Source organism: Camelina sativa, chromosome 8, assembly GCF_030686135.1.
Source record: "Camelina sativa cultivar CO46 ecotype springtype chromosome 8, ASM3068613v1".
In the NCBI taxonomy this organism is placed as follows: Eukaryota; Viridiplantae; Streptophyta; class Magnoliopsida; order Brassicales; family Brassicaceae; genus Camelina; species Camelina sativa.
Genome location: NC_141887.1, coordinates 25,836,286 through 25,862,598, shown reverse-complemented (window position 1 = coordinate 25,862,598; position 26,313 = coordinate 25,836,286). Strand labels below are relative to the sequence as shown.

The following is a 26,313-nucleotide window of genomic DNA, read 5'->3' as shown; positions in this document are numbered from 1 at the left end:
ATCTACATGTTATATATATATATGTGAACCCAAAAAATATCTTAGACAAATTCATAAATATCATCATCCTACATAAAATAAGTCAATACCAAAGCTATTTATTCATTCTCTACTCCTTAAATTTAAATGTGATAAGTTGGAGTAATAAACTTTTCAATAGCAACACCTTAGCGAGCATCGATTTTGCGTCGAGTCGTCACTAAAACGTCACAAACGTTAGAACACTATTCTTTTTTTTTTTCTCTGCGACGGCTATTAGAAGATCACTATTCAAATAGGGTTTATTAGTAAAGAAAATAATGTTTGTGCTGTTTTGACCATTTTACACCTCATCACAAAAACGCTGCTACGGTATTCCTACAATTTTAAAATTAATATTATGATGTGTTAACTTTGTGAGAAATTAATTGGAAATTTTGTGACAGTGTTGCCACGATGAGTTATAAACACTAATATTAGTTTTCTTCCTTATTTTAAAAACAATAGTCATGCTCTAACAATAGTATAGTGACGCCTTTAATAAACATCTTAAAAGCGTTGCTAAATCGACCCAAACTCACCACAGCTTAGTGATGATTAAAATAATCACAAAATAGTGACGAATTTGCGACAATTTGTTATAAAGTCACTAAATCATTTGAAAAATGTCATTACGTTGCAACGTTCTACTTTCCTCACTAAAATTCGTTGCAAAAACTATCTTTTCTTGTAGTGTTTGTGGAATAACTACTATGTACAATAGAGTGATGAAATTGCTTAGCTTCTGTCCGACAGAACGTGCTTATGTTTCCTCTTTACGTAGTTTGCATTTTAACTCTTAACGATTCCGTATATTGTAGGCTGGTTGTATAGATTATAATTTAATTTAGATCAGAATAGTTGAAGGAGGTTATTATAATTTAATTTATATCAGAATAGTTGAAGGAGGTTAACTGTTCACAGTGGCGTAGCGATCTAAATTAAATTAGTAGTAGTTATGGCTTTTACGATTTTATCCAACGCTCATAGTTAGAGGATCAGAAGTTGAAAGTGACTGGCGACGATAACAGATAGATGTGTATTTTATTTTCCTAAGTTCGAAGTCAAGTCCTATGATTAGTTCAAATGAAGTTTTATACGGCTAGTTAAGCCGGTTTAGATATCAAGCATAATTTTGGAAAGAGGTCGGTCACGTTAACAACACTTAAGAGCAATGAATTTCAGGAACTAAGCCTATTGGGCCAAAAAAATGACCGACATGGGCCCAATAGAAACCCATGACAACCCCAACGCGTTTTAGATAAAAACAAATTAAATTACGAGGACAAATAGAGCAGAGTTGTGCCACGCCTCTAATGCAAAATAAGCAGAAGACTTCTTCACTGTGAAGCAAACACAAGCTTTCGACAGAAGAGGAGAAAACACACAACAACAACATCTCGATGCAAAGCTCTCTCGAATAAGGTACAAAGTTTCATCATAAGCTTTGTCTTAAACAGATAATATTTGACTTTCAATCTACTTTTAAGTATCACACACAAGCCAAAGAGAGAGAGAGAGAGGAGGGAGTATTAAGATATACATACATACGACGCGCCCTTATCAGCGGAATAATTACATATCTTTTTTTTTTCCCCTTAATTATATATATGTTTTGGATTTTTGATATCAACCGCCCTAATTGAGCAGCGGGAGAGTCACCGGAAGATTGTCGGAGATTTGTCCAACAGGTGACATCTCCATCTCCATATCAGCTTCTGCTCCAACAACATGATTCGTCTCCATCTGTACGATAATCATAGGTCAAAATCACTATTCACTTTTTTCTTTTTGTCTTCTACTCAAATATATGAAAATTCTTTTCATTCCACCACCGATTTAAGACTAACACTCGTCCACGGTCCACCATATTGCTTCCATAATTTGTCTGTTTTAGACTACTTCCCTGTTTATAATTTAACCTTGAGGATGTAAAAGTAGCTAGACTACTTGACACTTGGATCCAAACCTTAACCATGACGCACAAAAAATTAATCCGTTCGTAAATCTCAAACTGAACCAAAACCTAACTAAAACCTTTATCCCAAATCCAGAAAAAGAACAACCAAAACCTAATATTATTTCCACCAACAGAAAAGTATATATTATTTTAGTACAATGATATTGCAATAATCGTTACAAAGAACTATATTTTACTGAACAAATTATTATGTAATAATGAATTTATACTGTTCATGAATTTTGTTTGTTTGTGTGTCTTTTATAAATAAATTACTATCTTAAAACTATATTAAACTTTTCATTTGTCATTCTAAAATCCAAATCAAAATTTTCCAGACCGAATCAAATTTCTGTCCTTATTCAGCAGTAATAATCTCACAAACCCTAATACCTAATCTACCAACAACCCTAATCTTGAGAAATAATTTTTCTAGAACACAAGACAGAGAAGTTTTAACTAGTAAATGCTTAAAGTGGAAAGAATGGCTTAATTAGGTATGCGTATATATAGAAAAAGTAGCTTTCGTTACCTGGCTAGCCAAAACCTGGTTCTCTTCTTTCAGCAATTTTTCCTGTTTTAAAGATCATCATGTTCAGCAATCACAAATCACAATTTAACAAATTCAGATTTTGAAATCCACAACATATGCATTGGGAAGAAGTTGCAAAGACGTGTGCAAAACTCATTAAACATACTTACAGAAACAATGAAAACACCCTAGAGTATATATCTGATAATTGTTCTAAACTTGGAATCAGATATCTAACCTTTTCTTTGAGGTTCTCAACAAGCTTCAACATTAGTTCTGTCTGTAACAAACAAAAGCAATAAGGTTATTCTCTGCAAACAAATTCTGAAAAGAGTAGACATTAGAGAATCCACTAACCTTCTTGGCACTAGTTACGGAGAGGGCGGTCTCAAGGTGTTCCTCCAGAACGAGGGCATCGACACTTACATTATTGACATTTGATTCCACAAGATTGCTGCATATATTCATAGTTTGACAAGAAAGCCCTAATTCCTTTATACTCAAAGCAGGAGAGCAAATATAGTCTTAGTTAGTACTAACCTTTCCACGAGTTCTAGTAGCTCATGGTGCGAACCATAGTTCAGAGCTTTTGACTGAAGATCCTGGCCAAAGAAAAGGGACATATAAGATGCGGTAAAAGAAAAAGCTACGAGGATTTCAGTATGCATGTTGGTACACCACCTCATTATATATTTAGGATCACTTGGCAAGCTAATAGCGCATGGTGGATCAATGATGCAATTCTTTATCTAGATATATCTCCACAATGTTATGGTGCTAAACATTCGTTTACTCATATCTATTAAACAATTACAACTACACAACTCCAAATAGTGACTATATGTGAAAACGTTATATGCCTCTTAGCCCAGGCCTATAAAATGCAAGCTGGACAGGAGGCTATGAATAGGCTCTGACAGTATTGATTACTGAACTCTCTACGTCTTTAGTAAATCTACGCCTTATAAAAATCCATCTGGGAAAATATCCGAAATATTTGTATTACCAAGGCTTTGAGATCATCAGCATGTTGTTTCCCATATCGATCAAGGATCTTGACCAGGCTGGAGAGATGACAAAATAGAAAAGTATGTTAGGATAATAAAAATACAAGCTAACCCTTCAAAAGACCACTGGAAACTATGAGACATGTATATGGTGGCATCAGAAGAGACATTTAGAGACAAAACCTTAATAATTACACATATATAGATCTTTTCATCTCTAAAAAAAAGAACTCTAAAAATTTTCCAAGAAATGTTCAAAGTTTGATTATCCAATGAATTATTATTATATATTTTTCGGTAGGTTGAAATTGAACATTTTTCCACAAAGAAAAGGCTTACTATAATTAAGGCATGTATATAGATTATCCCTGTGATCTAACAATTCGTTTACAGAAAACCCTAATCTCAAGCGTCCACTGTCCAGATTGTTTCTATGCAATTTGTTTGTGCTTCTCTATATGGTACACTGATTGATAAAATATAATATGGAAACACAGCAGAAAACTTAAATGCAAACAAGCAATTGAGGCTCAAGAGAGTGTACAATACACACAGACTTTTTACTGTTAAAAGAAAAAATATACTCACGAAAACGTAGACACATATATTGATGAACCACAACGTGATAACATGGCAGTAAGCAGACGTCCAATATACCTATGTTTAAGCCAAATTCCAAGGACATGGACTGAGTCTTACAGAAAGCCATTTTTATTTATAATTTCGGCACATAGTTAAAAGACAACCCTAAACATAGGAAACAGTGGAAGACTGCTTCCAATTCATTCATTTACATTATTCTGATTGTATGTAACCTCTATCTGATCTTCCATTTTTGGATTCGATCCATACCGCAATTAGCATCAAAAGTCAAAACAACACCCTATATATCTTCTTTCTTTTGTCTCGGCTGTGATTTGAACCACAAATGGTGGCATCAATACCATTATAAAAAGAAAACGCCTAATCGTGTGTCAAAAAGGGTGACACCAACTATTAGTTTTCTAAGTAACACCATTTGAACATATATACAAGACAACTTTTTTGAGCTTTCATATATATCAACCTTGACCTCAAGGTTCTTTCTGGTAATGGAGTATTGATAAGCCATAACATGATGATGATGATGTGGCCGGTAAGCAGATGACCAATACGTAAATCCAAACTCCAAATACATTGACCGAGTCTTTAGACAACAATCTCATAATTTTATTTTATGTTTCTTTGAAATGAAAATCTAAACACTTTCCTAAGAATAGGAAACCGGTCTTCCATTTTCTTCCTCGTTTGTATAGAAACTGTAAGGTTCCAATTAACTATATTGAAAGCCAAAAATCAAGCAGTAAAGGTCAAGAGTTTTCTGCCAATGAAATTACATCAACTTACTGAGGCCTCTATCAAGTATTACCAATCTAGATAAATTGTTCCAAATTAAGAAGGAAAAACCTAAAACTACATAATTACCTAATAGAGGTCAAAGCAAATTTGACAAAACTACCGCTAAGTCACTTAATAATTTGTGCGAATAGGTTTCAGTTCCATTGTGAAGTTAAGCTCTTTGCACCCAAATTAAGGATGCAAAAATGAGTTATTGAGTGAATAACGTTTCTTTTTAACTCATAATTACTGATTCAGGTGTCTCGGCTATTCCAAGGCTGGACCTAACATTCAGTATAAGGCGTGAACAAACCCTAACAAAGTATGCAGCAAGTGAGAGAATCGGCCTACGATCTTGACCAACATGGCCAAACCACTACAACCACTAAGTTAATATATTGGAGGGTTGTAGTGAAACTACACCGGGTTTAGTTTTAACAATGTACAAATCATATTAATATTTCTTATATGAAGACAAGTTTTCTGGAGTTTTACATTTCCTAGAGGCAACAAAGAAACAAGGTTGTGTTATTGACAATATTCATGACAAAAGACCCAAGATACAAAGGTTGTGTGATTTGTCAATTTGCACAACAAAAGTTACAAGGTTGTGGATTCATATTGAGGACACAGTCTTATATCTATGCACACATCCATTAACAGATTAAGAGCGATAATTGATAAACAAATAACATAAATATGCAGCATAACTATGTGAGGTAACTAGGGTAGGAAACTATTAACCTTTGGATAATTAATCTTCAAGTAAGCAAATCCATAAAAAGGAGAGAAATCATTATAAAAAACATGTATATCCCAATTAATCTTTTAGTCAATAGTTTTACAAGTAATGTGGCATACATTTGAACCAAAAGTATTATTGATCTATGGTACTAATTATATTTACAAATCTCCCCGGAGTGTATTTGTATGCAAATCCAAGAGAGCAATGAATTTTAGTCTAAAATAGTCCAGTTAATGTACATTATGTGCGGCACAAAGTGTTAAAGATGCATACAACAATTGCAATTAATCGCAATCCAAACCAGAACACATAGCTTAAGTAGCATATGTGCGGTAAGGACTAATTGTGAGGCTGAGTTTTTTTAAAGCTACCAATATTCACAAGTACTATATATATAAAAAAAGTTAATAATCAATTAGAAACACTAATTTGGATAATCATCAAGTAATATAGGTCCATGACAATGTGGTATACATTATTCAGCATTAACACCATTGAAAATCTATGGATCTCTCGGATTTGCATAGATCTCCCGAAGGTACATTGCACTGGATACAAATCCAAAGAGATCGAATGAGTTTTAAATTACTTTTAAAAAAGAGAGATCCAGTGAATGATTTAGCAATTCTAATATAAAAACTAATCAGAAACATAGGGAATTAATCCCTAAAGCTATGTAGCAATCAAAGACGGCTTTGAAACTTCACTGGTCAACATCGAGTACGCAGCAGAACGTGTCAAGCAAATCTCGAAGGACATGCAAAAAATTTCCAAATAAAATAAAAATCCATGCAGAAATTTTTTTAAGGAAATAGAGAGAGAGCGATAGAGAGAGAAAAGAAGAAAAAAAGTAAGAAGCTTAAGCTCAACACGACATTGTTCTTCCATAGATTTGGTTATCTCATGTATCTCACATGGTCATAGAAAAAACACTAACAAAGACCGAACCGAGTAAAACAACAAGAGATTCGCCGGAAAAATCAAACTATACATTAATTGTTTTTATTTTATTTGTGTCTTTTTATATATTTATTTTCTTCGGAGAAAAAGTAAAGAGAAAGCACAAAACCGAAGCTTAAAGGGGGGAAAAAACGAGAACCCAGATAAGGAAAAGACGTACTTATCACCGGAGGAGAAGCTGTAGAGCTTGCCGGAGGCGGAGACGACGAGAAGAGCGACGGATGCGTCACAGAGAACAGAAAGCTGACGAGCTTTCTCGATGAGACCATTGCGACGTTTGGAGAAGGTGACTTGTCGGCTACTTTTGTTCTCAATTCGCTTGATTTCTAGTTTTTTCCTTCCCATAGCTTTAGTCTCCGAGAGGCCCTTGTGCCCTAATTTGATCCTCAGGTTTGGGTTCAAGTCGCCGGAGAGATACTAAGCGTTTCTCTTTTTTTTTTTTGCCTTTCCTATTTTTTTATTTCCTTTTTTCCTTTTATTTCTTTCTATTTTTTTGTCTAATCTAATTTTTTTTTTTCCTTCCTCGGGCTAGATTTTTTTTTTTGTTTGGGGTAAACGAGAGTGATGAAAATAAAATTTATGAATAAAAACGTTGCGTTTTGAACGCAACATTGCCACGTGTACCGCATGACGAATATCATGCGACCGCGTTTGCTCTTCTTCCATTGGCTTTCTCTAATGGCTCTTTAATTTTTTATTAAAAAAAAAAATTACCTCTTCATCAATTTTTAATTCTTCATTTATAAACAAACATCCGATGAAATTAATCAAAGATTTGTTCAATACTAAGATCAGATACTTAGGTATAAAAAAAAATTGAAGCAAGATGTATGACCACAAGTTTTCTTCACATAAGTAATTCTTATACTACTATGAATATGCGTTCTAGTTTTCTCCACATAAGTAATTTATAGTATAATAAATTATGCATTGATATGTATTTAAATTATAATTCTGTTTTTGGTACTATTGATCCGTCGCCTCTTCAAAAGTTAAAGAACAATCACTATTGAAATATATTTTCCCTCATTGTAGAGAGAGATCCAAACCTTCTGAGGAGAGATCCTTCTCTCCATCACCTTTGAACTCTTTCAAATGGAAATCTTAATTTTTTGTTCTCTTTATCGCTATTGAACTCTTCCACTTCTCCAAAACTAAAATTTGGCAGTTAGTATCAATTAACCCGAAAGGTTTGATATCTTAATATGCTTAAAGTCAGTTGGTTCTTCTCTTTGATGTGTGTTAAGGTAATTTTTTCTTATTAGGAGCTTAGTATTTATAACATTTTATCTTCTCATGAAGCTAACTAGCATATTTTCTTTTTAAGTGTATTATTACCACATAACATAGTTACATTAGGCCATTAGCTATCACAAAAGAAATATTTTTGCCAAACTTCATTAATTCTTACTACCACCAATATAGTTACTAAATATCTAATCAGTTTCATGGCTGATACATGTTTTTTAGCCATTTTTCTTGTTCTTCGATATAGCTTCACTTATATAGCTAGTGTGGATCCGGTATAACATTATTCATGATAAGAATGCTAAGAGCTCTAGTTCAATATATTACGCTTTTTTGGTAAGACCCTATAGTTCAGACCAATAATTAGGATTCCTGAAATAAAGGTAAAAAAACATTCCATATTACCATATAAACGAAGTACTGACCAAATGATATTCATGGACTTGGTAATTACAGATGGAATCCTAGAAATTAAGCACCCATAATTCATAAACGGTTGTTTAATATTATTTTTGGATATAACAAGGTATGTTTGACTTGTTGAGAGATGTTTTACTGATATTATTTTTAAGTCAAATCAATAAGAATAAGCTGAGACTTAACTATAGATATATAATGGAAAAATGTTGGTAGAAAAAAAAAATGCGAAAGGTTTGGTAACCCTATGGAACGTTTCTTAGCCTATGATTTGTCAATATAAAAACCTCTCACTACTAGCAAAATTGTGGCAGAGAAAATACGATATCTCTCTTAATCCGAAAAGCACTTCTACGAATGGATGGGTGAATGTACGGCATCGTTTATATCCAATCACCCCACCTCCTTTTTCTATTCTGGATATGTCATTTTATCTTTTTTATTTAAGGCATCTCTATGTTTTAAAGTTTAATTTCAATCTCACAATACGACAACATAATATCAGCACTCTCGATCATTAGTTAAATTTTGTTTTCTAAGATTGTATTTTTCTCAGACACTAATATCGAGAAATCAACTCTAAAAAACTTTTCTAACGTCGGTGGAGCTCTTGCTTACCGGCGTCGGAACCTCTTCACCTCCGCTCTCCCATCTATTATAGCCTCTTTAGCTTCTTTCAGTTTTTTTTCCATTTAATTTTCTTTTTTGGTTACAAATCCCCCAACTTTCCTCAGATCTCGGCGAGCTATCACTTGACAGAAACAAAAGACGTAGGAGGTCTCCGGTGAACCCCCTCCTTCTTTCTCTTATTTCTTTAGCCGACTTAAAGGATTCACAAACAGCCAACATGCTAATCTCTAGATTTGGATGCTTGCTTCCCCCTGGAAAAGCTTCTTATGAGGCACCGCGTTTAGCAGATGAACTCCTCTATGGAACATCTGCTTCTTCCCATCCGGTGAAGTCGTCGACGACACACGGTGTCTCCTCTTTCAGGCAAAGCTTTAATCCTCTCAAATATGGAATGCTTTTGTGGTCCCCTGCCCCATACATTGATCTATCCTCCGGCTTGCTCTTGTTGAAGCCTTCCCCACCAGCGATGTCCTCTCTATTGCAAATCATCTTACCATCTCCGGACAACCACCGCCGCATGCTCCATCCAACTAGGTCAACCATCATGGAAAGCGATTTTCTGCTGGTGGGCCTTGTATCTTTTGACGGCCCATTAACATTTCAACAAACCAGGCCCACAACTAAAAAGTCCAGAAGCTATCTACATTGTAACTCGACAGATATGTGTTGGGTCCGTGAAGATCAATCCCAATCCCTGATTCAAAGCTTTTCCCCGACAACCACTCTTTATCCAAGCTCTAAGCTATTGGGAAACTTGCTCCTGGTATCAGACCAAATCTATGGGGTGAGGAAGGACGACATTATGACCCCGCCTCTACGGAGCGGTGGCTACCGACACCTCCTCAATCCCCTGATCCTATATCCCGTGTTCCCCGAGCCTTACCATGTCCAATATATCTTCATCCGAGAAGGAGCCTATACTTTGGTGGCTCCAAGTCTAAAGCTATTCAATTCCAGGTACGACTACTTATATCTCTTGTTGACATCAATCTCTAGCCGATGGTGTGGTCAAGATTACGAACTCTATGATTTTCATCTGAGTAGTAATTCATCATTGTTGCTTTGGTGTCACTTGATATCCTTTAGAATCCTGGTAATAGTAACCCCTTTGGCCCCGCTCTTTGAACCCTTTTGCTTGAATCTCTATGGTTCTTGGATCCTGAATCCAAGTTGTCCGAGTTATGGATATGGTTTTGGTTTGTCCAAGGTCATTTCTCACCATCCGACAATGTTACCAAATAGTCTTAAGCACCAGAGCATCCCAAACCTTGCTCAAACCCTTGTCAAGCTTCTACTTTGTGTAGACCTTCTCAAACCGGTGAGAAGTTTCAGCTTTGACCCCTTCACTAACGCCAACATGTCTAATGACAATGGCTATCTTTCATCTATTGATCTGTTCATGGAAGAGTCTGTCGACAATCTTGATCTCACATGTATCAAGCTCCCTCAAAACCTTGGCTCAAAGCTCTCAAGAATTTATTGCCGATTAATCATATCTTTGGTGTACTTCATTTATATTATGGCATTAGGGAATGCCTTTTCAATTTTCTTTCTAAGTTATGCTTGTATGAACTTTATCTCATTTGAGTAAATGAATGCAAGTAGTTTGACAAAAAAAAAATATCAGCACTCAGGTAGATTCCTATAAGATTAAACTGAATTTTTCCATTTTCCACTTGCTTTTAAACAACTAGTCAGATAAAGTAGAGAAAATATATTTCCGATAACAAAAATAAACAGCAACATCTAGTCATTAAAATTCAATACTACTACTACCAAATTACTGCATCTATCTTTAGCAGTAAAATACTAAAATACTACTCCCATTGGCATAATCATTCGTTACTCCTCTTCCTATATATCAAATATTTATTTTTTACTTCTTGATTTGCTTCGACGATGACATTAAACACGTTCTCGGTATACATTTCACCTTCACGATCGATCTTTCTTCTTTCTTCTTCGTTTCATCAGCCATTTCGACGATCTTTGATCTGTTTTCAAATATTTAAAAGTTTTAGTCAGTTTCAAGTTTTTTTTGTTGACTCGGCCGGTGTGTATTGTACTAAATACTAACCTTTCCTCTTTGAACGAGTTGGATCGTTTCAGCGATGGTTCAACCGTGACACGTTCCTGACTCACCGACTCGACAATGCTCCCGCTGAAATACTCTTTATCCTCCGCCTGAGGATTCCCGAACCTTGGGTTCTCCGACATGAACCTTATCATCTCACGTTCGTCGTCTACGACGGCCTTCTTCACAATGTTCTTGCACAAAACTCCTTTCCGAAGGCTCTCTTCCTTTTGTCTCGGGTTCATCACACCCGGTGCGTAGTACTTGGTGGCGATGTGCCCGCACGAGATCATCTGCAGCCAAATCGACGCACGACCCGATCCGGGTTCCACTGGATCTCCGTCCTCGAACCGCGTCGAAACGTCGAGCCGACGACGCGGCTCCAACACCGGGTTAGAACGAGGTAACTCGGACGAGTCAGTACGTGCTTGCGAATCTTGTTCTGTCTTCTTGCTCAAGTTCTGTTTTTGTTCGGTGGATTCGATTGTCTCAGTTGAAACGCCTCGGGAACAGCGAGACTGAGGCGTAGTGGAAGATGTATAACTCGTTTTCTCTTCGTAAAGTTCGTACTCTCCGTCTTCTTCTTCTTCTTCTTCTTCTTCTTCTTGCTCTGCTCGGATGTATAGCTCTGACTCATCAAACGACGTTGTTCTGTTTTGAGGTTTGGGTTTTGACCTGAGAAGTCGACTTTTTGGAGCTTCTTGAATTGGACCAGACAATGCATGTACTTCTTGAAATTTGTCTACACAAATTTAAAACAACAAGATAAGACTCAATTTTGCATAACCACAAATTTTAAATCTAGTATGATATTCAGGTTTTTATTAAAAAAACGTTACCGGCGATTTCAGATCCTTTCAACACATACTCAGCACAGTCCGATGGGTAAATCACATCGTTTGCAGCTAAGTCGTTCCACACGAATCCATTTTTATAGCTCCTGATGAAAAATATCGATATAATTAGTTGCGCATTTGATTAACATTTAACAGATGTTCTTCAGTTTTAAAACGTTACCTTTTACATGACCAGGCATATTGTGATGTCATGCACTTCCCTCTCAGCACTGTAAGCCGGTTCATCACATCTTCATTGAAATAAAAAAAGACACACTTTTGAATCGAGCCTTTAACATAAGATTATGTGAAAACACTAACCTATGATCCAAACCCGGTTAATCACATAACCCATTAATGTACACAAAACAGAAAACAAAATCGAAACTTTAGCATAAATTGAGTAATCAAAGCAAGACCCATGAACTATAAAACAGAGTACAGTGATCTTTCTCTTTTGAGTTTGAGTTGTTTTGGGTAATTTACCTCTTAACCGAAGAGGCTGGTTAACCGGAGAAATGACTTCAATGAAGTGAGGGTGTTCGAGATGGCCGTTTCTAGTGAGGTAATAAACAACTTGGACTCTTCTGAAAATGGGTTTCTTTGTCTTGACCTCTTCTTCTAGTTCTTCTTCATCTTGATGCTGAAGATTCAAAGACCTTATTATCCTCTCTGGACTTTTGTTGTTCTCTCTGCCTCCTCTTCTGCATCTTAAAGCTTCCATCTTTTGTGTCTATGTCCGGACAAGATATGAGAATTATTAAACCCACAGACTGTTCTTTATATACAAAAAAGATAAGGGAATGTGTATTTATCTCTCTGTGTGGGAATAAAATTTGGCCTCTTTCTGAGACAACAGAACTGGCATTAGAGATGAGCCAAACCAGAACTGAAAACGACTTGGCTTTAGTTTCTTCTACCTGATGGGTACTATGGGATATAATAACCCGGTCCAGTCTTAATCTATCCAGCTCTGATTTTGTCTTGATATTTTGGATTTAAATCGGCTTCAACCGTATATGTTTTATATCCAACCAAAACCAAAACTTATGGAACACAAGTATAATTTTTAATACAAACTTCTTTTTTCCCCATAGTTTAAAACCCAAACCAAACCGGAAAAAAATGAATACGCAATTCACTAGCTCAATTTACGATTAACCGCTGGTCATAAGACAAAATTAATTACAGTATGTGTTTGTCTTTATATGGGCTAAAACCGTTCATAGCCCCCGGTTCGGTCTTGACAGATTTAGACCAGACTGGTCCCCATGCTTTTTACGCATCACGCACCAAACCGAATTATACAAAATACTAAGATTTGGTTGAGCAATTGACTTGTCATGATTAATATTCTTCGATTGTCGAATATTTTAATTAACCACATTTAATTTGTATCGTGTTACCCAAATTTGGATAAAAAGATATAAAGCTAAAGATGTTTCAGAGATGACGATGAGTCAAGATCACTGTGTTTCAAAATGGAAGTTTTGACTTTTAATGACTTTTAACCACACCTCAAGTCTTTCAAAGACAACAAAAAGAGCTCCAGAATCTAGGTAAAAACTAAAGAGAACACGTGAGGGTCGTTTACTACTTTACTGCTTCTGTGTTCTGTACTCTTCCTACTACAATACATCCGTTAAAAAACAGACCAATATGACATATCAATACAAAGAGTAAAAAATTTAATGGACGGTTTCGTAATATCTCTTTCGAATTATTCTAACTGTTTTTTATGTATTCTTAGTCATTCGGTGAAATCACGTTAACAAGATGAAAACACTTCTATTTTCTAACTGTTAGGCTAATCTTATGTTAGAATACCTCAAACAAAAGCTGCACTTGATGTAAAAACATTTTTTCAGAATAAATTTTACATTTTATTTATTAAAAAAAATCACGGTAACATCAACACTTAAAACGGGCCTGACTAATCGTCCTTTAATAAAACTAACTAGTTGGAAAAGGGTAAATTTGGGAGGTGGTAGAAACAGAGAATGTGGATGTGTTCTTTTAAACACATTTGCATGGACATAACAGAGTTCTCTGGGTGTGGAGGAGTGGCCCATCTACTTAACTTCCTCACCAGCCACCAAACATAACAATGCCATTTGCTAAATAGTTGTGTCAGCTTTTTATGACCTCTGAATAATCTTATAATAAATTTTGAATTCATAGAAGAAAAAAAAAAAAAAAGGAGGAAACGTACAAATGAACATTAAATTTTTGAAAATGATTGAATAATTCTTCTTAATTTCGGAAATATTTGTATGATCATCATTGATCTATAGAAACTCAATAATAAATACTTTGAATACTGGCATACTGCATGATAAGCACCGCTTTTCTCTATAATAATACAAAAAAACGTAAAATACATGTATGCGTTTGGGTTTCACAATGTGTGTGTGGCTGTTCTTTTTTTTTTGTTGATAAAAATTGAGTTTCACAATGTTTCATGTCAACACAATGATAGATAAATTACTGTTTTGTGTCACAACATAATGATCCGTATGTTTAACGCAATGATTTTGATAGATGAGAGTGTATTAGATTAAAATAGTTGCTGTAAACTTGTAATATTGGTCTTAATACTACTACATAAGAATTTGAAGTTGAATAGAGATAGTAAAGTGCCTAGTATTTTAGTTGAACAGTAAATTTATACGTTTGTACTCGTAGTTGCAGCTTAAATATTGTAGGCGCGAGGTTGGTTGGTTTGGTTGGTATGATTCTGTTTCAGCCATCATTACGAACGGTTTACCAAATGCATTTTCTGCATTTTTACCTTCCATTATTAGAAAATAGCTGTAGTCTGTAGCTGAACAATACAAATATAATATCGGTAAAAAAAAAATCAAGTAACCCAGGCCCAAAAAAAGGTTTCAATGGGCTTACTCATTGATAAAAAGCCCAAATTAGGCCCAAACAATTCATATAGTCGTCTCATAGTCATAGGATCGATCATTCCACCCACTCGCCATTGTTTCCGTTGGAAGCTCTTTGAAAACACTCCTCCCTTCGAATTCTCCGTCCCTTTCTCTCTCACTAGATCGAATCGGCAATGGCTGCTTCCAGCTCCGTTTTCACAGCATCCTCGTCGCGAAACCTCGCGACTATCCCTCTTCATCAGTCACTATCTCCACCGTTGCTCAGATCGAGCTCCGTCGCGTTTCGTCCCAAACGCCGATCCAGCTCGCTCGTCTTGTGCTCCACTGATGAATCAAAGAGCACCGCAGAGGAGAAAGAGATCCCAATTGAACTCAGTAATGTTCCTCGCCAATGCATTATGATTTTACAAATCAAGTTTCGATTTTTAAAGTTTCTAAAATGTTTATTCTTTTGCAGGATATGAGGCATTTCCAACGGTGATGGACATCAACAAGATACAAGAGATTTTGCCTCACAGGTGAAAACTTTATGAGAAAATAAAAAAAAACCTTTTTTTTTTTTTTTTGGTAGCTGAAGTTTTGGTATTGTTCTGATCCGATTTCTCAAATCTGAATCATTCTGATTTGTGGATTTTGTTGTGTAGATTCCCGTTTCTGTTAGTGGATAGAGTGATAGAGTACACGGCTGGTGTATCTGCGGTAGCTATTAAAAACGTTACAATTAATGATAATTTCTTTCCTGGGCATTTCCCTGAGAGGCCTATAATGCCTGGAGTCCTCATGGTTGAGGTATTATTGCATTGCCCCTCTTCTTACTCCAAAAGTTTCAGTCTATTTTACATACGTTACAGTTCAAGAGAAGCTATTTTGAGCTTAGAAATTCAGGGTTGCTCTGATTCTTGTTTGCTAGAGAAGAATGAATGATTTAGTTGATTAGTTGGTTTTGAATGGTGTGACTCTGGGGAAAGAGAATGAGGGTGAAGTTTGTGTTCCGGTTGAAGTTCTGAACTTTTGAGGGAGCTAAAGATGAAGGCTTTAGTTTAAAGTTTCAGTTTTAAGAAAGGGACTAGATTTGAGAATAAGATAGGCTGTTTTATAGGATATCTTGGATCACAGCTTTATAAACTGTGATAAAACTAATAGTCTCTACCCAAATGTATGTGGAATGAATGATTAGGAGGCTTTCTTATGTATTGTTGCGGTTAATAAGAGCTACATATAGTTTGTCCGTAAAGTTTCATTCATTAGTTTCTGAGTTCAAAGTGGTGAAGTAGATGTTTTGTTTCCACAGGCCATGGCTCAGGTGGGAGGTATAGTGATGCTACAACCAGAAGTTGGTGGATCGAAAAGCAACTTCTTCTTTGCTGGAATCGACAAAGTCAGGTTCAGAAAGCCTGTGATTGCAGGTGATACTCTTGTGATGAGAATGACGCTTGTGAAGTTGCAGAAGCGGTTTGGGATAGCGAAAATGGAAGGGAAAGCATATGTAGGGAACTCTTTGGTATGTGAAGGAGAGTTCTTGATGGCTATGGGAAAAGAAGAGTGATCTCACTTTCACCCCTTTGTTTCTTCTTCATACGGGCCTTGTGGCTGCTAATAGTAGTCACACCCTGATTTGAGTCTCATTTCTCTCTTCAATTTAAAGATGTTTGTTGGCATATTATGATTATATTAAAAAGGAACTTCAGTTTAGTAAGCTCAAGTTATTCTTGTTTTCAATGGTGACCATTTATTTAGGTAGAGAATGAAGAGAACTTAAAAATTCAAGCATATGAATTGAGTTTACCAAATCAATTTCTTAACCATTTACAATAAGAGCAACTAATATATGATCAGAAGGATTAAGTTTTGATGAAAACAGGGTGTAAAATATATTCTCAAATGAAACATAATAACCATTTTATAAAGCTATAATTTATTAAACCATCTCTTTCTATTATAAGATTGAAATAAGATGGAAGAATGTTCCGATTCAGCAGCAAGATACCAATACATAAAAGATGACATTGATATTTGTAAACAAGAAAAGATAACAAAAAAAAAACGCTTACATTTTCAAAATGTAATTATTATTAATTAAAACATAGAAAGCAAAGAAGAAGACAAGAGGCGGGTCTTGATCTCTCTATCACTTGTACAAGTGATAGTGATGACTGATCTCTTGATCACTTGTACTCGAGAATCATGTTGTTCTCAGGAGCAAGTCCAACACAAGCTCTGAGTACGTTCTCAAGCATTGCACGCTGTTTCGACAAAGCGTTCACAACTGGCGTGCCGGGAGGGACCTACATTCATTGAATGAAAAATATGTTAAGAACGTCGTTAGAGTTCGGAAACGGCACGTTGTTTGCTTTGTTTTTCTTACCAATGGTGCCTTTGAGAGGTAACTTAGGAGAGTAGCCACCGGATGGAAAGAATGGAACTTTCCCTGCAAGAAAAAACCAACAAATCAAAATTTTAATCTAAGACTTAAATCTAACATTTCTTGGATAATTATTGAAATTTATCTAAGGATTTTGTAAACGATTAGAAACCTCATTTTCAGACTTGAACTGGATACGAGTAGTGAGCTCGGCAAGAAGAACAAGGTCCAAAATAATAGGAGCAGCTAAGAGAGAGTCTTCACAAGTGTTGTGCATCACGATTGTGTTAGTCCCTCCCATAAATATCTCTGATGTGTACTCGTCCATTGCTCTCTTGCTGTCCCCTACATACGGCACATACTGCAACACCATCCAATAGTATAGTTTAGTTTAATGTTCAGACTTAATGACCACATTAAGAAAAGGGTAGTTATAATGTAAGATTAATCACCTTAATGACCACAACGTGGTCAGGGTGTTCACCAGGCTCGTACAAGATGCCGTTGCTAGCAACCATATCATCCACGACATTGCTCTTCGATATCTCCTTTGACCGGAATGTTTGTGGCGCTGACAAGTTCATGCCGTCGTTGTTCCCAAGGTGGTTGTAGCTCACTATCGACGTCGGCTATATTTGTTAATACATATAGACAAATGAAATTAATTACGTTTTGTAACGTTTTATGAAATAAATAAATTTAATTAAAATACTTAATTATGATTTACGTACTTTGATTCCGGCCCCAACAAGGAAATCGACGAGGACAGACTTCATCTTGGTCTGACCACTCTTGAAGTCATCACCACCGATCAAGCAGTTTCTCTCGATGGCCAATTCAATGAGCCCTGTAATATGTGCAAAACGTAATTATAACTACAGAAATCTGAACGTTACTAGATATTAAACTATAGTTTGATTTAATTTACCAGGGACAAAAGTGTTTTGTGGACTTCCATTGATGAAAGGAACGTTCTCAAGAACACAAGCAATGGCGTAAAGTGTAGAAGGAGAAATCTCAGCCTCATCTTTCTCCAAAGACGACATTAGATTCTCCGTCGTGTCGTTAAGACCAACAAGCACATTGCTGTATCTTTCTGTGTTCGCCGTCCACAGTACCACCACTTTTTCCACTTTGTTTTTCTCTTTGAACTCCCTAATTATATAAAAATAACAATTGATTTCCTACATCTAATGAATCATGGGAACTTTATAGTAAAATAAAATTTTCTTGGGAAAAAAAAGAAAGAAAAAACCGTTATGTTGTTACCTGATGTCCTTGATGACTTGTTCGAGTTGTTGTTTCTTAGTGCCTTTGATCACGTGGTTGGCACGTGAACCTTGGTTAGCTGCGATAAAATCTGGGTCGAAGATTCCAGGGAGTGGAACCAAGTCTTCCATGAAGGGACGCAGCTGCTTTTGGAGGTCGATGTCTAGGACCTTGGCCCTTCCCATTGCGTCCGCTAAGTTCATGTCACTTATGTCCCATCCTCCAAACACAATTTCTTCTGGATTCACCTATTATTTTCATAACCCATTAATAAATTTTACTATTATTTATCTCTATTTACTACTAATGTCCTCTAAAAAAATAAATGTAATATAATTTTAATTTTAATGTAATTTTATACTAAATGCACACTTAATAGTCAACAGTAAAAAAAATGGTAAATTGTACCATGGGGAGAAGACTTTTGAAAGGAGCATAGATTTCTTCGCCATTGAATGACCCGACCCGGATAGAGGATGCTTGGGTTAATGATCCGAAATAATTAGCTTGTTGCACTTTCTCCTTCGTGGCCCAGGATATTCCCCTGCCACCAAATATTTTGTTATTGCACAAAAGAACAAAACCGATTAAATAATGCACAACTTGCTCATTATTTAACAATCCAATTGCGGGAATATGAATAAATTAGGACACTCAAGACTCAACTTTATTCCCTTTTGTAACAGTTTTATTATTATAACAAAACAATTAAGAAGAAGAAGAAAATGTTTCACTTACTCACGATTGGCGATAACACCAGCGGTAAGAGTAGAACCATTGTTGCCACCCCAACCTACGAGCATTACTCTGCCAAGAAAATAAAAATAGATAAAGCAAAAACATCATTAATCAAACAATAAAAGAAAAATCTACAAACAGTACGTAATAATTAAAAAAAGAAAACAATATTATATTTATTTAAAGGTGAAAAGATTTAAAAGAAGATGATGACACAAACCCAAGTTTTGGAAGATGAGTGTCGGTCTTAAACTCATACTTCACGGTCTTTGGCTTCACAGTCCATTGAAACGCACCGTTTTTGTTCTCATGGACAAGCTCAGTGGTTTGGTAGTCGTACACTGAATGGATCTCATTCTCTGTGTACTTCACGTTCTGAGATTCAACCTTGAAGCTATCGATGAACATTTTTGCCTAAGGAAAAAAACTTGGAGAGAACTATGAGAGGGAGAGAGGGAGAGAGAGAGAGAGAGACTATGCAACTGGGGGGATTCTGAATGCATTGGGTGTGAGGCCAGGGTCGCGTTTTTATAGACAGGAGGGACATTTAGGAAAATATTTTTGTTTGAGATTTATTTTACAGCTTACACAGGTTTGTTATGACAAGTGTAGAAAATAGATTATATTACTTCAAATGGAGTCACTAATATATAAAGTTATTTGACTAGAAATTGAAGGTAATAAATACTCTATATGACAATATTTCTAACTACAATTTATGGGATTATGACTAGTGTAAAAAAAAAAGATTTCTTTCCATAAAATGTGTCCAAAATAGATATTGTACTAAATTACTGAAAAATGTATTAAAAACAAATCAAAGTTATTTGACTGTGATAAATTAAGAAATGAGGATATAAAAATGAAAGTCATTTTTAGTCAATATATCTAAAAATATAGAGATTGTATTAAGTGGGGGTTATTGGTTTAAGATTTGAATAAAATTTTAAAGATTTTAAATATTATGTAGAATCTGTTGTTATTAAATCAATATTTTGTTAAATTCTGTTAAAGTTTAGTATTATTAGTTTGTGATTTATAAAAAGTCATTTAAAATCTTAACAAATTTGGGTTATTGGATTCATATTTTTATAAAGTCATTAAAAATTTTGTGTTATTCAACTAAAACAGAAGAATCTAGGATTGTTAATGAATTCAATTAATATGTTATTGATTCATGATTTTAGACACTTTCTTTACACAATAAAATCATGGAAATGATCACAAAAATACAAAGATTGTTTAGAGCATTTTACAAGATTTTAGAAAACTAATCAACAAAACTCTTATTTGTTGAACTATTCAAAAATATTTATAAATTACAAGTAAATAAGTTTTTAAAAAAGGTTAGACTAGATTAGTGTATCCCATGATAGTCTAATGGGAAAAAAAAAGTCAATGGTGCCGTATATACATAAGGCCCATATCAAAAGGCTTTCTAAGTAAATTTTCTGAAGCCCATCTAACTATTTTTTGGGATCTAACGCGCACGAGCGTGCGTGAACGGAGGAACACACACGTTACGAGTATGATTTATAATAAAATCGAAACGTGTTTTTGTATACGTTTGATAGTTAGGTGAGTGTTGCTGACAAGTGACAACTAGTCCACCTGAACGTTAATTTAAAAAAAAAAAAATTTCTTACCATATCTCGCTTTTTGCTTCTGAATCTAATGCAATTGGGCTCTATAGTTTTTATATACCACATGATTCACAACGGGTTTTTTTTTTCTTTTTTTCCCTCTCTTAAACGACTTGTTATCTTGCTTCATATATTAATCCATAACAGTAACAACATACAATTGGAGTCAGTTTTTTTTTAAAAAAAAAAAAAAAAAAAAATCCTTCTGCCAAACATGAGAACTTAGCAAATTGGAGAAAAAGGAATAACCTAAAAACCTAGTCTTATCCAAATAATAGGCATAAGGTGGGTCAGGGCCCAATTATGTATCCGTGTAGCGAATTTTCAGATATCGAATATAATTGGTTGTTTCATCGTAGTCTTTTTTTTTTTTTTTTTGTCAACTCTTCGATAGTCTTCTTTTTTTTCCTCTATCAAATATAGTGCTTAGTGCTTACTAGTTATTTGAATTTTTCCTTAAAATTTAGAAAGTAGGAAAAAGTACGGGATGCAAAATTTGGATGGCTACTAAAATCTTCAATTTGTATTTTACAAAAGAGGGAAACTAACACAAACACGTTTCATTATTAGGTTTCATCTTCATAATCATATGTTTATCCTCGCAAGCCTTTTGCAATTACATTGCTTTTTGAGGCTATTGTTTACCTTTTAACCCAAAAAATTGTCTACTTGAGTCCATTGTAATTTACATTCGTACCAAAAAGAACATGTAGCGTACTAGTTTATACTAACGTCGTTGTCGTGTCAATGTGTCACCCTCTGATTACACATTATATACACGATGCGAGGAAAAAATGTACATCATATACATATATATTTGTGCAACAAAATCTCGAGGGCGTTGACTTTGGTTGGACCCATGAAGTTCGAGGCACGCATATAGTGTCCACTCCACTTGGTCCGACCAAGACAAAGACATATCATGTATTGGCTATGGCCTAACCACTTCACTTTCAAAACCCATCACATGTTCCATCAATGGGCTATGATCTAAAAGACTAACCAATAATATCAATCAATAAACACTTTTAAGTACCAGAACATTTTGTAGTCGTGTTTATTTTGCTAAACCTAATAAAATATGTTCTCACTTGTGTTAACACAAAAATTTGTTTTCGCTTTCCATCATAACATGCGTAGATAAGAGAACTGTGTTTGAGGCTCCATTTCATTTTCACCTACCACGTCATCATCTTAAATAAAACTATATATTAAGATAGAAATTTTGAATTTTTATTTTTATGCTAAAAAATTGATACAGAATTTTTATTAAAGAACATGAAGTGATCAAAATAAAATTTATCTTAAAATTTGAATATAAGTAATTATTAAAAGTTAAATTATTAATACTTATATTGGATTATGTATTGATACTCAAATCCATAATTGTTGGTATCTACTGCACTATATCTCGAAACTAAAATTTCGTGGGATGTCCTGATTGGAAACGCTTGGAACGGATAATTAATTTAATTGTAGCTCACAAGATTTTGTACAACCCAGTCATTTTTTATCACATTAAACTGTGTGTGTGTGTGAGAGAGGTTTTTTTTTTCTTTTGTAAAAGAAAACACCTTTTGTGCTTTTGGTTCTAATTAACAAAACAAAAAAGAGGCACCATGAGATTCCACTAACTCATGTGTATATAAACATTACAGAATCAGTCAATTCACTTCAGCATCCACACACTTTGAATGCTCAATCACAGTTTCTTCATAGTTAAACTTCCTCACAACGTCAAAAATTGAGAAGAAGATGAAAGAGAGAGATTCAGAGAGTTTTGAATCTCTCTCACATCAAGTTCTCCCAAACACTTCAAATGGTGAATCTCTCTCACATCAAATTCTCCCAAACACTTCAAATGGTGAATTTCTCTCACATCAAGTTCTCCCAAACACTTCAAATGGTACACACATGATCCAGATGGCCATGGCCAACTCAGGTTCATCTGCAGCCGCACAAGCCGGTCAAGACCAACCTGACCGGTCAAAGTGGCTGCTTGACTGTCCTGAACCACCCAGCCCGTGGCATGAGGTCAAGAGCTATGTCAAAGGCTCTTTCCTAACCAAAGTCAAAAGATTCAAGTCACTTCAAAAACAGCCTCTCCCAAAACGAATACTCTCTATCCTCCAAGCCGTTTTCCCAATCTTCGGTTGGTGCAGAAACTATAAACTCACCATGTTCAAGAACGACCTCATGGCTGGTTTAACCCTCGCTAGCCTCTGCATTCCTCAGGTACACAAACTTAAAAATAATATTTTGATCTATTTAGATCCCTTAGCTTCAAGAATTCTAAAATTCTAAAATTTTCTTCATAAAAAAAAAAAAAAAATCTAAAATTCATTATTTTGTGTGCAGAGCATTGGTTATGCAACTCTTGCAAAGCTTGATCCTCAATATGGGCTATGTAAGTTTGTATTACATATTAAAATTTTATGAAATTTTGTTCTTTAAATAAAAACCACATTGAACGTTACATTAATTAACAGATACGAGTGTGGTACCACCATTGATATATGCATTGATGGGGACATCAAGAGAGATAGCTATCGGACCAGTGGCTGTAGTATCCCTCCTTATATCCTCAATGTTGCAGAAACTCATAGATCCAGAAGTAGATCCCTTGGGATACAAGAAACTAGTCATAACCACAACCTTCTTTGCCGGGATCTTCCAAGCTTCTTTCGGGTTATTCAGATTAGGGTTTCTGGTTGATTTTCTGTCGCACGCAGCCATAGTAGGGTTCATGGGAGGTGCAGCTATTGTAATCGGACTCCAACAGCTCAAAGGTTTGCTTGGTATCACCAACTTCACCACCAACACCGACATTGTCTCTGTTCTTCGAGCTGTATGGCGATCTTGTCAACAACAGTGGAGCCCTCACACTTTCATCCTCGGGTGTTCCTTCCTCAGTTTTATCCTTATCACTCGCTTCATCGTAAGTGGTTCTTTTCGTTGATTCGTCTACCACTATATATATAATTATAACGTTCTTTAAACCAATAAGCACTAACATATAATGTATTATAGGATAGTATATTGTTTCAAACGCAAATTCAAACGTTTAGAAACATCAAATTTTTTTCTTTCAAAGAATTAATATTAAATTTGTGAACACAATTTTTGGAGATTTCTAGAGAAAGTGTTAGATAATGAACTGAAATTAATTAGCAATGAAATATATGTACGTGTATTAGGGGAAGAAGAACAAGAAGTTATTTTGGCTACCGGCAATAGCTCCGTTGATCGCCGTGGTAGTGTCGACGGTAATGGTGTTTCTGACTAAAGCGGACGAGCATGGCGTGAAGACGGTGAAGCACATCAAAGGAGGTCTTAATCCAATCTCCATTCACGATCTCGACTTTAATACTCCTCATCTTGGACAAATCGCTAAAATCGGTTTAATCATTGCCATTATTGCTTTAACCGTAAGTAGTTATAGGTAGCATTAAAGCATTGTTTTTTTGAACAATATTTTAAATTTTATCGTCTAATTACTTTTTTTTTTTTTTTCAGGAGGCGATTGCGGTAGGGAGGTCGTTCGCTGGAATTAAAGGGTACAGACTCGATGGAAACAAAGAAATGATGGCCATTGGATTTTCGAATGTTATCGGTTCCTTCACATCTTGTTACGCTGCTACTGGTAATTGATTATTCAACTTATTATTTTTTATAATATAAACATTTACATGGACCATTTTTTGGTGGAATGTGAAATAAAAGTCATTTTTGGTGGAATGCCAATTTTTTTCTTTCTGATAGAGTTGATTACTGGTTTAGGAAACTCCTCTATTTTCTTAGTTAAAGATACATATACATTTCTACGAAACATCAAATCACGTCCACTTAATGGTTGATTGTGACCGAAAGTTTATTTGTTTAACAGTTTTAATTACGTTATGTAATATAAACATGTAAATTATATATATATTGTAAGTGACGATCTAAAGTATAACAATTTTGCAATTTAGGTTCATTCTCTCGGACAGCTGTGAACTTCGCGGCAGGATGTGAGACAGCAATGTCGAACATTGTAATGTCGGTTACGGTGTTTGTAGCACTCGAGTGTCTAACGAGGCTTCTCTACTATACCCCAATTGCCATCCTCGCTTCCATAATTCTCTCAGCACTTCCGGGATTAATTGACATCAATGAGGCCATTCACATTTGGAAAGTCGATAAATTTGACTTTCTTGCTCTCATTGGAGCTTTCGTTGGTGTTTTATTTGCTTCAGTTGAGATTGGACTTCTTGTCGCGGTACGTGCTAGTAACGAAGATATAAACTTTATCAAAATAATTAGAATCATTTCGGTTATACATATATATGAAGAGATTAATAAATGATCGTGTGTTTATGTGTGCTAGGTGGTTATTTCGTTTGCCAAAATCATACTCATCTCAGTCAGACCAGGGGTTGAAACGCTCAGGAGAATGCCCGGAACCGATATTTTTGCAGATACTAATCAATATCCTATGACGGTTAAGACTCCTGGAGTATTAATTTTTCGAGTCAAGTCTGCGTTGTTGTGCTTCGCTAATGCCAGTTCCATCGAGGAAAGGTATAGTATACTAGTATTCTTTTATGGATATGACATGCATAACAATTCATTACAACATTATTTAAGAATATGATATGTATGTATATACAGTTGTTTAAGTAGAATAAGTGTTTTTTGATTGTCTATATATAGGATTATGGGATGTGTCAATGAGGAGGAGGAAGAAGAAAATATAAAGAGCAATGCCAAGAGAAAGATCCTCTTTGTAGTCCTTGATATGTCAAGTAAGTGGAACTCACAAGGATAATGCAAATTATAAAGTGTTTATATAGCTCACAAAAAATGATCCGATAGATGAAATTCATTTATTTTACTACTCACCTGAAGTCATCTGTTTTTTTTTTTTTTTTTTTTTTTTTGGGTTGAAATATCGAGATAGCCACAATTAAAAAAGATTTGAAACTCTAGTTTTTATTACTTTTATGTTTTGTTCAGTCTTTCTCATAATTATTTATTGATTAGATTTGATAAACGTCGATACATCGGGGATTACTGCTTTGGTGGAGCTCCAAAACAATCTAACTCAGGCTGGTGTTGAGGTAATTAGTTTACATTCTAACAAGTTAATCCGTCGTTATCTCTTTAAAAACGAGAAAAGATATATCATTGTTTTTCATTTTTTTTTTGCAGCTAGTAATCGTGAACCCGAAATGGGAAGTGATCCACAAGCTGAATCAAGCAAGGTTCGTAAGCAAAATCGGGGGCAAAGTTTACATGACAATCGAAGAAGCTCTCGATGCTTGCTTTGGATTAAAAGTTTAAAAAATAGTTTTCTTAATATTACATATATATATATATATATATGTGTTACCGGATAATATTGCATGTGAGTTTTATGTCAGTTCCTGTAGTTTAAATTATGAGAGGTGTGCATGATGATGTTGTATAATTATTTAGTACGTATGTGTAATATTGTAGTGTGCCTTGGTACGTAAGCTCGGTCGTGATTAAATAAGTCATGCAAACTATAGTGTCATGACGATCGAAGGGTGTGTGTAACAAAACTTGGAAATAATGTATATATTTATATGTACGTTTTGATA

The 26,313-nt window shown here is 35.1% G+C and overlaps 5 protein-coding genes and 1 long non-coding RNA gene across 6 annotated transcripts; 3 read left to right on the top strand and 3 right to left on the bottom strand.

The window, feature by feature from the left end:
• The first annotated feature begins 1,324 nt into the window (after positions 1 to 1,324).
• LOC104708091 (uncharacterized) lies at positions 1,325 to 7,264 on the top strand. Its single transcript, XR_002033040.2, has 2 exons — positions 1,325 to 1,443; positions 5,153 to 7,264. It is a non-coding gene; the product is annotated as an uncharacterized LOC104708091 (long non-coding RNA).
• Positions 1,419 to 7,162, bottom strand: LOC104708092 (MADS-box protein FLOWERING LOCUS C). Its single transcript, XM_087462751.1, has 7 exons — positions 6,760 to 7,162; positions 3,517 to 3,574; positions 3,051 to 3,112; positions 2,868 to 2,964; positions 2,749 to 2,790; positions 2,511 to 2,552; positions 1,419 to 1,764 (listed from the first exon to the last, which is right to left on the bottom strand). The coding sequence occupies exons 1-7, from the start codon at positions 6,942 to 6,944 to the stop codon at positions 1,657 to 1,659; spliced, it is 594 nt and encodes a 197-aa protein (XP_087318877.1). The 5' UTR covers positions 6,945 to 7,162; the 3' UTR covers positions 1,419 to 1,656.
• Positions 7,265 to 10,541: 3,277 nt separating the features above from the next.
• On the bottom strand, positions 10,542 to 12,815 carry LOC104708090 (protein SOSEKI 2). Its single transcript, XM_010424582.3, has 5 exons — positions 12,291 to 12,815; positions 11,986 to 12,055; positions 11,808 to 11,908; positions 10,972 to 11,710; positions 10,542 to 10,888 (listed from the first exon to the last, which is right to left on the bottom strand). Exons 1-5 carry the CDS (start codon positions 12,526 to 12,528, stop codon positions 10,771 to 10,773), a joined length of 1,266 nt encoding a protein of 421 aa, XP_010422884.2. The 5' UTR covers positions 12,529 to 12,815; the 3' UTR covers positions 10,542 to 10,770.
• Positions 12,816 to 14,744: 1,929 nt separating this feature from the next.
• LOC104708088 (uncharacterized) lies at positions 14,745 to 16,400 on the top strand. Its single transcript, XM_010424581.3, has 4 exons — positions 14,745 to 15,073; positions 15,156 to 15,216; positions 15,343 to 15,487; positions 15,990 to 16,400. Exons 1-4 carry the CDS (start codon positions 14,872 to 14,874, stop codon positions 16,242 to 16,244), a joined length of 663 nt encoding a protein of 220 aa, XP_010422883.1. The 5' UTR covers positions 14,745 to 14,871; the 3' UTR covers positions 16,245 to 16,400.
• Positions 16,401 to 16,596: 196 nt separating this feature from the next.
• On the bottom strand, positions 16,597 to 19,875 carry LOC104708087 (putative inositol 3-phosphate synthase isozyme 3). The gene is made up of 10 exons (XM_010424580.2): positions 19,288 to 19,875; positions 19,068 to 19,136; positions 18,738 to 18,873; positions 18,330 to 18,577; positions 17,989 to 18,215; positions 17,792 to 17,907; positions 17,513 to 17,689; positions 17,233 to 17,421; positions 17,064 to 17,126; positions 16,597 to 16,983 (listed from the first exon to the last, which is right to left on the bottom strand). The coding sequence occupies exons 1-10, from the start codon at positions 19,473 to 19,475 to the stop codon at positions 16,864 to 16,866; spliced, it is 1,533 nt and encodes a 510-aa protein (XP_010422882.1). The 5' UTR covers positions 19,476 to 19,875; the 3' UTR covers positions 16,597 to 16,863.
• Positions 19,876 to 22,211: 2,336 nt separating this feature from the next.
• On the top strand, positions 22,212 to 26,313 carry LOC104708086 (sulfate transporter 2.1-like). Its single transcript, XM_087462750.1, has 10 exons — positions 22,212 to 22,945; positions 23,069 to 23,117; positions 23,200 to 23,648; positions 23,908 to 24,138; positions 24,227 to 24,353; positions 24,682 to 24,968; positions 25,077 to 25,270; positions 25,403 to 25,494; positions 25,733 to 25,809; positions 25,901 to 26,313. The coding sequence occupies exons 1-10, from the start codon at positions 22,466 to 22,468 to the stop codon at positions 26,030 to 26,032; spliced, it is 2,118 nt and encodes a 705-aa protein (XP_087318876.1). The 5' UTR covers positions 22,212 to 22,465; the 3' UTR covers positions 26,033 to 26,313.